The 16,111-nt window shown below is 32.6% G+C and overlaps 2 protein-coding genes and 1 long non-coding RNA gene across 7 annotated transcripts in view; 1 reads left to right on the forward strand and 2 right to left on the reverse strand.

Annotated features, from left to right (window-relative positions):
• The window catches only part of LOC136795738 (uncharacterized), a 2,592-nt gene extending 464 nt beyond the window's left edge, over nt 1-2,128 (reverse strand). Inside the window, exons 1-2 of the long non-coding RNA XR_010843388.1 lie at nt 2,003-2,128; nt 1,790-1,863 (exon numbers count right to left, since the gene is read on the reverse strand). This is a non-coding gene — a long non-coding RNA (uncharacterized lncRNA). The remainder of the gene's footprint in view (nt 1-1,789; nt 1,864-2,002) is intronic.
• LOC106679546 (supervillin) overlaps nt 1-16,111 on the forward strand; it is a 394,230-nt gene that overhangs the window by 132,448 nt on the left and 245,671 nt on the right. The gene's annotated exons all lie outside the window — the stretch shown is intronic.
• Nucleotides 9,017-10,266, reverse strand: LOC106679548 (cAMP-dependent protein kinase type II regulatory subunit). The gene has a single exon (XM_014418763.2). The coding sequence runs from the start codon at nt 10,181-10,183 to the stop codon at nt 9,038-9,040; it is 1,146 nt and encodes a 381-aa protein (XP_014274249.1). The 5' UTR covers nt 10,184-10,266; the 3' UTR covers nt 9,017-9,037.

Raw genomic sequence — 16,111 nt, forward strand, 5'->3', positions numbered from 1 at the left:
TTTCAAATATAAGAGATACTTTGGGTATAGTATGGGTATAGTATGGATAATAGAATTTTATTATATAAAAAGACTCTTAATCTCAGGGCGGGTTGCTAGGCAATCAGAAACAGGGATTTACAATAATTACAATTAATTAAATTATTATCTATTTTACCCATGTATTTAAATTTAGTTATAACCAAACTAACCAAGTTCACAATCTTTCTTTGTTGATCCCTGGTATCTTCTTTTCTTATATTGTTCTGTCCTAGCGTCCAAAATGGCTTCCTTCTTGACAGAAATTGATGAGGACCTCCTCATCCTGAAGACCTCCTTTCTCTTCTCTCCTCACACAACGAAATGACCTCTTCCAAAACGAAAACCTGCCTTGAGGTTACATGTAAACATCGATTGTCCCCAAATGATTTATTTTCTGAATATTATTCATTTGCACTATATCTTGATTTCTATTTTTCCTTTAATTTACTGTATTTTCAATTATGATGGGAAGAGTTAAAATAGTTTTTATGATATTTGAATCTGCTCAACATGGCCTTAATTCAACGGACTTGACTGAAGAATACGTACCGCCATCTTGGCTTTGTTTTGAATCACGAAGTTATTATAGACAATGAAAATTGGTTAGCTTGCTTTTTGGATAAACAAAACAAATTAATATTAAACTGATACATAAAATAAAACATATCAAAAACCCTTTATACATCAAAATATGCTATTTACTCAAAAAGAGCATATTACAATATATATATTTAAATTTATTCCATTAGCGATTTGAATATTATTTTGGACAATCCAATTTATTGTTTATTATTTTATTTTTCTAACTGTTATTTAAAAAAGTATAGTTCTAATACGAAAAAACTTCTGCCATGAACATCTCTTTTTTTTATAGTCTCTTATTTTCTTCCGTGAAAATTGCATTTTCAGGAATTTTCTGATGGATCAGTCTATACCTGTATGTTTCTATGTTAATGATTTATTGTTTGAGAACAACAGCTACGGGACAAGATTTCGAAATGTATTTATATTCAGGAAGGAGATTTTTACATAACTAAGCGATAGTGGTGGATGGAATCTAATGAAATTGATATTAGGCTTTTGATGAAATTTGGGAGTTTACGAATTACAGTTACAAAAAATATCCTTGATCTTACCGGCCAACCCGATTTCTGGCCTACCTAAGTTTGTTCTATACCAAATAGGTTTATCCTATCAGTATATATATTTATTAACTGTAAGGATATAAATTCTGCTAGACCCTCACTCTAGCGAATTTAAAGATAATTTCTTAAACCACAAAATTCTGTAAACGGATTTTTGATTTAAATGATTAGTAGCATGATTAGAAGGGATATACGAAAAAAAATGTTAATAACAAGCTAAATTTTAATGGTGAATTCTACAACGCGAATTTCGCACATAATAGGAGAATCGCCCGATATTATTTTCATGATAATCTGAAAACTATCCACTTTTAGACTTTTAAGAAGAATAAATAATAATTATATCAGGCAAAGAACAAAATAAATTGTTTATGTTAAATTTGTTATGACAGCTTACATTTGGGCCTCAAGATCAATCTGTAAACAGAGCCTTGTTTTACACAGTTTGATAACATAAACATATTGACTTAAACAAAAACTTCTGAGAAGGTTGAAGAACAACAAGATGAAAGATGTTTTCATTACTCAGGGTTTATACAATGAAAATTTAAGTACCAGCTTGGCACATCTCTGTCATATAACTAATAAATAAATACTGCGTGGCCAAGTTACAAAATACTCACATATTCTTGTAAATCTTTGGGCATCCGAGCCAGTCTTCTTTGGGACAACAAAATACTAGCTAAAATATAACCAACTACAAAAAAAAAAAAACATTTCTTTAGATAGACATTAAGGAACTTGAAAAATATTAAAACAAAAAAGTAAGAAATAAATTAAAAGACTTTGTTATGCTAATTTCAATATGTACATGTCCGATTTGAAATTATTCTTACGTTATATAGATTGTCCATTTAAGAGGGCTTATAACAAGATAGGACCATAGAAACGGATCAGTAACCATCAACGTCAATCATCTGCATAACAGTAATTGCATGGATTATGAAATATTACAGTTAGAATTCCTTGTAATTCCAATAGTCTAGAAAAAAAAAAACTCATAAACTTTTTTGTTCCTATGCATAGATGGATTTTTATGTAAAAAATGTTTGAAAAACACGATGGTCAAAAGTCTGCCTTTCTCTGGGGATCCGTAGGGCTACTATGACAATTTTCCTCAAAATTGCAGCTCAATATTTTTTGGTGTATGATCAATAATTCTTTAAGTAATACCAGTAGCTGAAATATCATTATAAACTAATTAATAGCGCATTTGAGGCCTAATCTTGAACTTATCTTTATGTTAAACAATTCCCGAGATACAGTTCTTACAAAACTAGTTTTTTGTTTCCCAAATAACGGAAAATTATCATTTTGTGAATATATTTATCGATCTAAATATACTTATGTTACTTTATGTTTCATTTAACGAACTTCAAATTAAGCCCTAATAAAAATCTTATATTACGTATTATATGAAATGATCTTCCACGACCAATGATTTTTATAGTTGGATCACTTGGGTCCGAAACTCCTTCAAAAATCACTTTTTATGTGTTTCACGACGCATTTTTGTACATCCATGTTATTTTTTAAACAGTAACAATACCTTTAACATTTGCCAAGTACATTACACAATGGAGAGTGCATAGAAGTACAATGTCTAGTTGCTAAGAAAAGAAAACAATTATCTTTCCCAGTCTACATTATCTACGCCTTTCTTTTCTTTTTTCCTTCAACAATCTGCAGTTCTATAGAAGAGCCTTGTCCAAAGAAATTCACTCTTCTTCCTCGGCCTTGATTTTATTCTTCCTAAAAGGCTTCAGAATGCTCAATGGCAAGAAACGAAGTCCGATCTACGATACGAAATCCACGACCTATAATACTTTATATGGTCCCCATGTTCTGAAACAGGCCAAGGGCAGACAGGCTAATGTGGTTATGGGGTACCCACCTCAGAGAATTTTATTAAGTCATCGAAGTGAATATCATATCATTATTTGCTGTTTATTTTGAGGTCTTAATGTTGTATTTTTTTATTATTTTCAAATCCTCTTTATTGATATATAGTTACGATTACAAATATATGATAATACAGTGTATTTATGTGTACGGCAGACTTTGTTTGCCGTATGGCAGTATAAGTTCTTAATGTTGTAATACAAAAGATGCAATTATATAGCACACAATGCTCACATCTGTGTTATATCGCGTTATATTAAACATCTGTGTTATATCGCGAGATCAATTTGAAAAGATGTAATACTCAAAACAAAAGTATACTTCATATTTTTTAAAATCTAATTCCCTTCGCAACATTTCTCGCAGACTGTAACTCTGGGTAAAGAAAAAAAAATTCTGGAAGATACATGAGACTGTCGGAACCAGTAACAAGTACCTGTCTCCTTTTTAAATCACATCGTATATTCAAAATAATGTATTTATTATTGTAGTTATTTATTTATAAATAAAAGGATTATGAACAGTAAAGTTGATATTCGTATTCAGCATTCATAAAACATAATTGAGAAATTTTTGACACCTGTTCCCTATTTAAATGGAATTCCGTTTCATAATTTTCACTCGCGCTCACTACAAAAACGAAGAAATGGCTAAACAAAGAATCATGAGAATCGAAATAGTTGATAATTTTCTCTTCTTTAATCTGAGTATCAATTTATTTATTTTTTCTCTTCTTCATCTTTTTTCTTAAATTAATTTTCTTTTTCATTAGAAGTCAATTATTAATTTTTTTAAATCCATAAATGTCATTGCTTTTGTTATTAACTTTACTTTTCTTTTTTTAAGAGTTATTATTTTAATCTGTTTATTTTATATGAGGTTATCCCCGCCATAATCAATTGATAAAAAAAATAATAAATGTAGCTCTTACATTAACCATGCAAGGCCCACCAGGCCGATCTGGTATTAAATAAAAAAAAATTGAGTATCAAGTATAAAATAGAACAACAGATGATTATAAGCAAAAATATATTAATTTTTATACTTTCGGAGTTCACAAAATTGAAACTAGCGTCCTAAAAAACATAAGTGAACAAATTTTTAGAACACCCTAATTTCCCCACGTAACCCCTCCCCCCTTTCTGTTCCTCATTATACTGAACCATATTAGATTAAGAGCCGATGCTCCTAAAAAAATCCTAAATGAAAAAAATATAAAGTGAAAAATTAAAAAAAAGATTTTGTGAATTGGTGATCATATAGCTAAAATTCTTAATCAGCATCCCAAAAACAAAAATGAACAAATTTTCAAAACTTTCCAACTATAAGTATCATAGTACAGGACTGAACAATATTAATATTAAAGACACATGAATTGAACTTTAATTTATTTTTCAACAACAAAACTAATTTATTTATTAGACAATCAATGTGGTGGAAATATCTGAACGTTATTTGCTGCCAAGATCTGAAGTGTCAGCATATTAATTAGAAACCAGACTGCACTTTTTTGCTTCAAGAGATTACGTCTTATTACTATCAGAGAATTATTTATATCTGTTCATTGATTCATTGATATATATAACATTTTACGCATTAAAATTTTATCATCATGAAAAGGGATCATTTATGATTAAATCTATAAAAATTACTCTATACTATAAAACTTCAGTAGAACTTTATTGACTAAAAAACGTAAAGAATATTGAATATGAATGATGGATTGACTTTGAGTATCATTTGTATTTGATAACCTCCAAATATACATTTCCTTATCGCTTTCAACATGCTCGAGGTGTCTAGAAATCTGCAGAATGATGTTGACGCTAGTAAGTACTAGGTAAGAAAATATCTTGAGCCTAAAGCTCTTCCCCCTCACACCCTTCCCTACTATCTATTGCTATATCTAAAAAAAAATCCAATTAAGTTCCAAAAAATTTTTTAAAAAAAGGAGTTATCTTCGATCAACATTTAACTGGAAATAACAATTTTTCCAAAATCATTGGAAAATTCATTTAAATAGCCTCTAAGAATTCCTCAACTTCCAGCATCCTTCTTTACTCTTCTTCACTTTGACTACGCATTCATGGTGTATGCTGGACCATGCAGACTTAAAATATTAACGAATTATTTCTTAACAGTTATTTTCGGTGACCCCATAAACTCACATCTGTCAACAAGGGTGGCTTTATCCAAATTCCAAACTTTAAAAATTTCTTGGTTCCTATTGCAATCCTTAACAATTCTTAACTTTTCCACTCTGCGTTCTTTCATCCACCTCAATACAATATCTCAATTCATCAATCATTCCTACTGGCCATTTTTGGTCTTCCTTATTTGTCGCCAGTCCTAAGGCCCCTTCCCTAATCTCATTTAAGTATCATTTCTTTATCACTCATAAATTCATTTTAGTGCAATATCGTGCAGATATGTAAATGTCTATTTCTAATTTGTCTACTCTTATTTATTTTGATAACATGTACTATTTGTCTCCTAATATTAAATTGAATAAATCCTAATTCAGTCTGACAGATGCTGCTTGAATTTTACATTACTGTTATTCTTAGTGGACTGAGTGTCGTCCCACGATAAAGATTAATTTTTCTTCTCATTTTATTAATCAATACTGTTTCTACTTTCAATATTCTGCGTGCTTGCTTATTATTATGTATATGGTGTGTTTAACATAAAGCTATCATAATAATTTATTTTTAAGTTGGAAACCTCTTCAAAGATTTCTCTAGCGGCACTCTTAAAAGAAAAATACGAAAGGTTCTCTCCAAGTAATGCAAGTCTCGTGTTTGTAAAGGACTCCCCAAGGTTGTTTTTCCTCTCACGACTTCGACCCTTAATACAATTCTTCCACCTTTGACTTTGACATAGTCCTCGTTTGATTCTCTCAAATTCCAATGTTTTTTTTTTCCTTTCATCCTACTCTCCTATACTTAAACTTTAAGATGTTCTAACGAGAAATACTGTTTCTTATGTATCACTGTTGGTCTAGCAGTACCACTTCAATATATGATGGTAGAATCTCAACCAAGGAATGATTTGTTCCATCAAATTAATCACATTATATACATATATACACACACCAATCTGTTGTTGGCATGTAATGTATACAACCAAACGCTAGTCTGAATCAGAACATTTTCTTAGCCACTCAATTATTCCCAAAATAGACCCTGTCAATAATATACAATACTTAACTAACTGTTAATCATAGTTTCTATTTATTATTTGTAGCTACAATTATCGCTTTTTAAATTTAGATAATTAGAAACATAAGTGCCTTCTTTTTTTTATTTTAGGACGAAAGGTAAAATTTCATTTTTTATTCACGATTTGTGCGATTACGATTTTGTAATTATGGCTTCGCAACATAGAATTTCAAAATCATTAATATTTGAAAAGTTGCATTACATGTTTTAAAAAATTACGTAGACTAAAATCTGTCTATACTTGTTTATTTGTTAACAGGATTTCTTTATTTTATTGTAACCCACATTCCTGTTAGTTACTTAGTTCCGAGCCCTAAATCAACTGCAATTAAATAAAGGATATGATTTTCAGAAGCACAGATAAAAAACAGAAGCTGTTTTTTTCTTTTGAATTAAAGATAAAAACACAAGAAATCCAGCGATTAATCCAACCGTCAATAACACACAAGTTTTATACAATACCATTTTGTTTCTTACACAACACTGGGCGGCATCTTATCCACATGGCTGTTATACAGGATTTGAACCCAAACAAACAAACCTGATATAAACAGACACGAGTACAAAACTATTAGGTCAAGTATCAGTAAAATGTTTATTACTGCAATATACGTGCCATAAATGGAAGTCACTTCTGTAATGCATGTCTATAAAATATTTGTTAATAAAGTTCGCACGATCATATGGTAAAAATTGTAAATAAAATTTTCTTATAGATTACTGTTAAAATCTAAGCTATTATGGTCCAGAACTCATTACTATGTCAATCTTGTTAGTGATTAATTACTAACTCATCATCACCACAAATACATTAGTGATTTTGTTACGTATGATATATTGAAAATCTCTAATCCTCAATGAGTGTGTGTTTAAGCAACATACCAATTGCTGCAAAGTCTTATTGCTCAAGCTCTTCGAACCAAACTGTTAAAAACTTTCCCAATCCAAGAAGGCGACAGCAATAAAAATAAAACTGGCGAATTGTACGTAGCACTTTTCCAATCGCAGGATATCTGATACCGTACCTTTCGAATAAAAGAGAGAGCCGATCTTTCTAACTAACTAAACTTTCAAGATTGTCAAAGGATTCGGTTTCTGTAAGCGAAACTGTTAGACTTGATTTGATAACGTGACTTCACGAGAAGTTGATTTTCCACGTTTAGTCAATGTTAATAATATTACATATTAATAAGGGATGTTTTCCTATTGGTAATTAGAATTGTTTATCTGGTACTAGAGAAGAAGACAGGTAGTTCCTGGCATTCATTCAGGAACTGGTCTTAGTTTTAACTCCAGGATATCGTTCATAAATTTTTATAAAAATAAAAATAAGAGAAAAAACTTAACTACTTTGAAACTTGATTATATATTCTAGACAATATTTCGGACAATCCATCCAATATCTAGTCCACCTACTAATTATTCTATTAGAAGAACTGAGATCTTATCAAACTTAGCATTCACATTTGGATTTACATTGTTCGCATACGTTATGTATTACTTATGGTAAATCACTAGATGAATCAAGAAATTCAATTATTTTTACATTTTTATGTATTTGCCTTAATTACGCTATGTTTCACATCCTGCCTTTAAAGTATTTATCCTGACCACTAAAACATGTCATATCTTAATTCCTGAAACTGATGTAGTACTAAAATATTTAACATAATTTATAATTTAAATATTTTGTTTCAATTTTTAATTATACCTCTTTGCTTGTTAAATCTACTAGTTACTTACTTAATGGACTTGGCTCATTTTATTTATTTAAAAGGGTTCAGACTAATTACTCCCCACTTTCTTACTATCCATTTTAGTACATTGTTAAATATTCATTTTGTTAATGTTCATCTATTTCATTTTATGACTGATTATATATATTAGAGAGGGAGAGGAAGAGAAAAATTGTATTCATTTGGGACGTTAATACTATATCGTTATAACCGTTATTCAGCCAGATTCGAACATTGAAAACAAATAGAATCAAAATCTAGCTATGAAAGAATAATGGTTTCTTATTTATTATTTGAAGAAAAATGTTCGAAGTCTAGCTACTTTTTTTAAACAGATCATAATTACTAGCCATTTTCACTACTTTTTTAATACTACTTTTTTTCTTTTCTTGACTGCCACCCGATCTATCTTCGATACTTCTAAACTCAATCGTTAATTTCAGACAAGACAGGTACATACACAATATACATAGCCAGCCTGTCATCGAGAGAATGTAAGCTATTCCAAGGCCTCCCAGGTATTGGTTAATATTGTCCCCACCTATATTGAAAATTGTTTTGCGACAGGGTACGATCAAATGTTGCGGTAACATTCTAAGTTTTATTATAACATAGATGGCATGAAAGCAGATTCATTTGGATTAACTTGGACAAACTAAACTGAAACAATTAGGTTTCTTTGAAACTTTTTTCGTTAGAATTCGTTCCTCTCAATTATTATTATCCGAAGAAAAAAAATAAATAAACTAAAAAGAAGTAATCATTGCTAAAAGTTTAAATTAGGTAACTGTTTAACAATATAATTTTAGCCACAATATCATTCCCTCTAATAAGCACCGAGATTAAACATACGTCAAATATATTTATTTATTTAAAGACTGTAAACATTTGATAAAATGGCGAATTTATTCATGTCAACACTTGAAGCATGTCAACATCATGAGTTGATCCTGTATCTCGATAATAAATGAATAAAATTTACATCAAAAGCTTCACTAAAAGTAGCACTTTATTACTTTTCAGGCATCCTAGATCGCCTCACCTCATTGGGCGCGATGATAGACTTCCCAAACAGTTGATTCAGCTGGGCCTCGTAGGTTTCGAAATTCCTCTTCATGATGTCCATGCAGGGCCCTAGCAGCCTCTCGAAGGCGTCCACGTCCAAGAAGGCCACCTTGGTCAGCCCGACAGCAAAGACCGAAGCCGCCCTGGGCTTGCAGGTCAGAAGGGCCAGTTCCCCGAAGTACTCACCAGCTTCCAGCCGCTTTACCTCCAAATCGGTTCCATCCTTACCTTTGACAGTGACTCTCACCTTTCCGCTCTCTACGAAGTACATCCCATCAGCCACCTCCCCTTGCCCTATAATCTTTTGCCCATTTTGGAATGTTTGGGTGACAAGAGCATCAGCAACTGCCAGCCTCTCGTATTCGTTGAGTGCAGACAGTAGAGGGACACCGTCTATGAGCATCTCGTACATCTTCCTTCTCTTGAAAGCATGGGTCAAAACGATCTTGCGGAAGGTTAGTCTGTCCAAAACCCAGACAACACCTTCAGTGACTGCTTTGACGCTGGCAGCCCGGGGGACGTTGTAGAGTAAAGCAAGTTCGCCGAAACTGCCGGTATTGACGTACTTGTTGAGCAATACTTGATCGTCCTTCCAGGCTTCGAATACCCCTGAAGCAACAATGTAGAAATAATCACCTTCTTCACCCTGCTTGATCAACACTTCTCCTGGGAATACTTCCCTCTTAAACATAGCATCGAGTATTTGTTCTTTTTGCCAGAGGTCTAACGATCGGAAAATCAATAAGTTTTTCAAAGAATCCATCATCTTTGCTTTTTCTTTTTTATCTTTTGGATATACTGGAGCTTTATAATCCTCATCTGCTTCCGGATCGTAAGCTTCAGCGAACACGGATCTCCTTCTTTCACGACGGTCTGTATAGTCGTCCTCTACTTCTTCTTCGGTTTCGAATAGATCTGGGCGAATATAGTGGTGAGTGGTTCCTAACCTCTCATTCCTTTTTTCTGTGAGAAATTCGATTGCGAATTCGAGAAAATCTGAAGGTTGGTCGATCAAATATGCTACAACCAACTCGAGCAGGATATTGCGGAATTCGGAAGAAATTTTTACATTAACTTCTGCATTTGTAGCCATATTTATCAAATGTTCTAAATATTACTTCAATATAAAAAACCCATTAACTAAAATTTTTAATTATTGTTTACATACGGTCCTCTACAAACATATGAGGAATTGTTTTGATTAAATTTCAAAATAATAACAGATTTGAAGAGGTTAGCATTACGACTTTTCAAATTTTCGTATCTATTTATATTGTATATCGTATATATCGTAGTGTTAATTCAGAAGAAAATAATTTTAAATTATAACAAAATATAAAGCGAAGTAATATAAGTCAATTTTTTTTTTTTTTTTGAATAGTGACTTGATTAGATAATGGGCGGGCTTAATTTAAGATAGGACAATATGCCGAAAAAAAAGTCACATATTGAAATATTTCCGTTGAGCACTTTTGAAAAACCTACCAATATTATTTGTACAATTGATGATCATAATGTTATAGATAAATATGATAAGGTCTTATACTAACTAACATTATGGATAGCATTAGAAAGAAACTAAGCCAAACCATGCGATATTCTTGATCTTCATTCAGCTTTTCAAATTGATTTCAAGAGATAAATACGAGGTCATAGTATCATACTACAACTATTACAATTTCTTTCTCAAAGCATGAATTAATGGAAATTCATGAATAAAAAAGATATTTCATTTAATTAAGAAAGAATTCCCTCAATCACATTTTATTTTCTAATAAAATCATCAACAAATGCTAAAACCTAAGACGTTTCACTTCTAAAACGTCTCGCGTGAAATAAATTTTTCATATCCATAAAATTGTGAAATTTTGTTACGTAATAAAATCTGAAACAGAAAGTTCAGTTTTCTCCCTTTGAATTGCATGTGATTAAAATCATCATTCTAGTGATCTCTGCTTGTCAATCAATGTCAACGGTGACAAATACCGCTCTCTGTAGTATTTCCATTTAATCAATGAATTTTTTAATATCTCAACTTCTTGAAGACCTGAACGATGGTATATCCGTATTGATAGACGCCAAATAATCAACCCTTGGTTGAGGATACCATGATGTAGACTTCCTATAAGTAATAATATAATAAAATAAAATTTTAATAAATCTGTACCGTTACAGTACTGAACAATGAAGGGTCAATTTCAAGGGAGTACTGTTACTAGATCAACGGCTTGCAAGGAGGTGATTTTGTCGGAATCATCCTCGACCGCCAGATTTTTAACCAATTAAGGGTACCCATTATATGAGACTGAGTGTACCCAAAGGGGTCCCGAACCCACAGTGCTGACTCACGGCTACAATGAATGACAATAATTAACTGCCACAGCCGGATCCTTGGAATTAGTAGCACAATGCCTTACCACTGATCTGCCCACTCCCACATATATACATATATCCTTATAATGTTTTGTTGGATTAAAACAATTATCAAAATATTATGTTTGCTTAACATCATCCCTCTGTGTGTTATTTATAGTATACAAAATAATTTGTGTATGCGTTATAGGTTTTTTTTTTCCTCATATTATATATTTATAATTAAATTACGGCCTGAGTGAGATATTAGCTGACAAAGGCCGTCAGGTGATAGACTAGTTCAGCTTATTGAGATGTATATATAGAGGTACTGAACCAGGTGTGTGTGTGTGTATTATATATTATTGTATCTTTGTATTTAAATGAAAATAAAATAAAGAGGTTTTGAAAATAAAAAAAAAAACCCGAAATGAATCGTTGTCATTTCTAAGATAGGTACATGCATGGGATGTGATGATTAATGTTTTACTAAAATTGACTTACCGGAGTGCCGATCAATAAAATGATCGATTTTACATCTTTTTCCGATTTTCTCACAAATAGCTCTAACGTTTTCGATTAAACTCGGTACATCAATGAAAAATCAAACGATCTTCTTTAACCTGATTGAAATGATCAGACTGGACTTATATGTAGGATGTTTAAACAATCTTCATATACAGTACCTGTAAACTTGTTGATTTGTAATAATTAATTCTCTCTCATTTTCATTAGTAATGGCAAATGAACAACGAATGACGAGAAATGCATGAGCAAAAGATCTGCTCTAACATGAGGTTGATTGTGGAAGCACATGCGCTATGGTTTTTTTTCTTAGTTTCGTTGATAAATGCATTCGTTGCCATAGTTATTAATTATTAATTAGTTTTTACTTTACTTATGCTATGTATGAACCTTTCAGTTGACGGGTCAACTCCATAAAATTATTTTTAGTATTTCCAATATTGATTCTATAGGGTGTTTTTTTAAGCCCGATAGAACTTGAAATTGTAAAAAATAACACAAAAAATTAAATTGTAATCAAAAATTTTTTTTTTATTCGAAAGATCAATACGTGACATTAACATTTGAAAATGATTTCGGGCATATGGGCACCACGGCTGTTCTTGACGAAGCGCATTCTGGACGTCCAATTTTGGGCCACTTTTTCGAGCACTGCTGGCCGTATGTCACGAATAACACAAACAATGCTGGTCTCCAAGGCGTCAATTGTTGCTGGTTTATCAGCATAAACCAGTGACTTCACGTAGCCCCACAGGAAATAATCGAGAGGTGTCAAATCGCACGACCATATGCGGCAATTTTGCTTATTAACAAACCCGTTAAGCCAAAAATGCGCCTCATCGCTGAACACAATTTTACAGAATGCGGTTCGTCAAGAACAGCCGCGGTGCCCATATGCCCGAAATCATATTCAAATGTTAATGTCACGTATTGATCTTTCGAATAAAAAAAAAAATTTTGATTACAATTTAATTTTTTGTGTTATTTTTTACAATTTCAAGTTCTATCGGGCTTAAAAAAACACCCTATATAACAATCTAGCATTCAATTAAGAACAAAATGTAAATTTTATTAAATTTTTGTATTTATGTCATACTTTTGTAAATAAATAAAGAAAAAGATTACTGTCGCCCTAATGTACAGCCGTTGTTTACAATGACACAGGACCATCTGTCAAAAATAACGGTCATGAATAGGGGATATTTTAGGAAATACATTCATCGCAACGGTTTTATCTTAATGCTGTCTCAATGATAAAGATAATTGATACAATGTCATAAGAGCAAATATTGCGACAGCAATTTGTTGGCTCGAGTCAACGACTGGGGGGCATTGGCTTGAAGAGCCATTGCACTCGTACACTCTTCCTGTTGTCTCTTACTTAAGCATCAACGACGGCTTATCAGCAGCCTGCTGCCGAGTAGGGATAAAATTACCAAAATTTGATATTCTAAGAGGTTTGAATGTTATCAGAAGACAGGATGCATAGGACATGTGGTTTGAAGGCTAGCATAAGACACATTTTCATGATATCTACGCACATAAAATACAAATGAGTGGTCGTCCGTGGATCAGATGGCTAGGTCTCAGATCTACGAGCGGCGCCGGTTCGAATCCGGCCTCGGAGCGTTGAATTTTTCATTAAGTGGCGGTCCCATAAAATAAAAAGCTTGACCCTCCACCATGTTTAAGACTAGGTTGGTCACCTGTAGATAACTAGGCGAACATCACCTTCGCTGTGGATTGGCTAAAAAAAAAAAAATACAAATGATGTTTGATTGGACCATGGTGGTAGGAATCCTCCTTCATAAGGGTTATTCAAAGGCAATAATAATTACGATAATGATTATCGAGTTCAATGGTTGCCAAATATTACAAATTCAGATTCGTTATAATTTGGGCCGTTTGTCGCGGGAGTTAAGCTACTGCCTCGTGACTGCAGCGACGTCGGTTCAAATCCGGCCTGAGTACTTTTATTTTTGTGACGGTTCCACAAAATGAAAAATTGATCCCCACCATGATTAGAATAGGTTAGTTATATCTGGATAAATCTCCCTCCCCCGTATGAAGATTGGTTTCTTTCTGACTGATTAATTATATTGCAGTTTTATAATGATGTTATACTTGCCGTGAGCACTGTAATTCTAATTTGGGGTTTTTAATGTATTAGCATTCATTCAGTTATTTTCAGAGGTGTAAAACATAATAATTCTATGGATTTTAAGATTAAATGCTGGCATGTCGAGTTATCGGTTTTCGAAGGTGTAGGAAATGAAAATATTTTATACATTTATTTTTTTGTCAACAGATTAAATGAAATGGTTAAAATATGTATGCGTGCAATACATAACAATAATAAAGCTAATGTTCTTTTGGGCTCCTCTACAGATTGACAGATTTCTGTCATCATAGCACTGTTACAAAAGAGATCCAGCAGTGTGAAAGAACTAATTTTAACCTGTAGAGAGTCAATGAGAAAAATTACCATTACTACAACCACAGACTAATCGCTAATACTTTAATAAAATTAAAAACTTTGAATAGAATAAATTTCGAATTCAGAAACAATCAAAGCAATCCTCAATATATCATGACATTATTCTACCACAGTGTATAAGGTAGGTGCAACAGTTCACTATCAATAAAAAAAAAATTGGAGTCCGTTAGATTGCAGTTGTGTCTGTAAATTCCACCTCACAAGTTAAAGATTTTTTTTCCCCCATGTTCTTCTTAAGTTGTATTATTTTAAAGTGAGATATTTTATAAACCTTTGCTGTATTAAAGGTTCATTTAAAAGCCATTTCAGTTTTGTTTTATTTATTCCAAAATGTATAGAATTTTCTCAAAATATTCAGGTTGTCTTAAACTTCTGACTGGCTGTGCATAATCCAGGAAAGCAATTATGTTGGTAACGTAATATTCTTGGAACGAAACTCTAGCCATAAACTAGTCGCATTCCAATACATAGAACATAAATATGCAGAAGAATGTATTATGCTAATGATATAAGAGAGACAGACCGGGAGTGACCCATTCGACAGGTGTCAGTGTGCCAGGGCCGTAGTCATGGCCACCGCCTCCTCCCATTCACTGCAGCTTCCATCGATCTGCACCCTCGGCCGACGACCTACAACACTTCCTGGTAGTGCCCTCTTCAGATTTGAGATCCTATTGACTGTTTTGAGTTTCCTTTTATCGAGTTTGCTAGCCATGTTAGGTTTGAATTCAAAATTATCTCAAGTTCTCTTGTTTTTATACTTTTTTACTTCATTAAACTGAAGAAGGTAAAAAAGTATGGGTCGGAGAACTCGGAAAAGAGTTGTCTGAAAAAAAAATGTGGTTTCGTTAACGTCATCCTCTGGACAATGCTATTTTTACTTAACAGGTCCACAGGGCCCGTGCCCAGAACTCCGCCATTCATAGGGCTCCCGAACTCCTGTGATTAATTAATCAAAAATTAACAAAGAAGTACGATAAGGTCAATAAAGATTGAGCAGTTTATCACTGATATCGGCAGAAACTGACATACTTAAAAATAGACTTTGAAGAAATAATTCACGATTTTTCTGATTAAAAAAAAAGAAAAGTATCAGTAAATAAAACGGTAGACAAATCAGCTAAATAATGTCCGCTGGATATATTTTAAGGAATACAGAAATCTAATAAATTCATATAATATTTATATTGACGGAACTTTAATCGACCCAGTACAATATATAAAATCACACGACTTATTGTCCATACACATTAAGAGGAACTTATTTGACTCAAAGAAATAAGTTTGAAGTGTATCAACTATTAATTTTAGGTATTGAATGGATATATTCAGTTTTATCCAGAATACAATAAATTTTATTTTGGCAAGTTTTTTTTTTCTTTTAATAGGTAAGCGGTTGAACGATAACCAAGCTAATAAATATTGGTAAGAGATGAAGTACGTATCGGTTATATTTTTCGTAGTAGATAAGTCCTTTATGAGGGACCGTTGACACCTCTTGGGGATATTTGCCCCTTGAGAACTGGACGCTGTCAGTAAATATTTATCGAAACCACCCTTGGAGAGAACCGCCATATTGGCTTTGCCTTCAGACAATCTGTTGACACAGTTGGTCGGCTCGGGCCCCTTTATCTGTTCCCGGACTTG

The sequence above is a fragment of the Halyomorpha halys genome, unplaced genomic scaffold (genome assembly GCF_000696795.3).
Source record: "Halyomorpha halys isolate HHAL.00 unplaced genomic scaffold, Hhal_1.1 Scaffold208.1, whole genome shotgun sequence".
NCBI classification, from domain to species: domain Eukaryota; kingdom Metazoa; phylum Arthropoda; class Insecta; order Hemiptera; family Pentatomidae; genus Halyomorpha; species Halyomorpha halys.

Coding starts and splice junctions, on each gene's coding strand:
- LOC106679548 (XM_014418763.2), bottom strand. CDS start 10,183: ATGGCTACAAATGCAGAAGTTAATGTAAAAATTTCTTCCGAATTCCGC.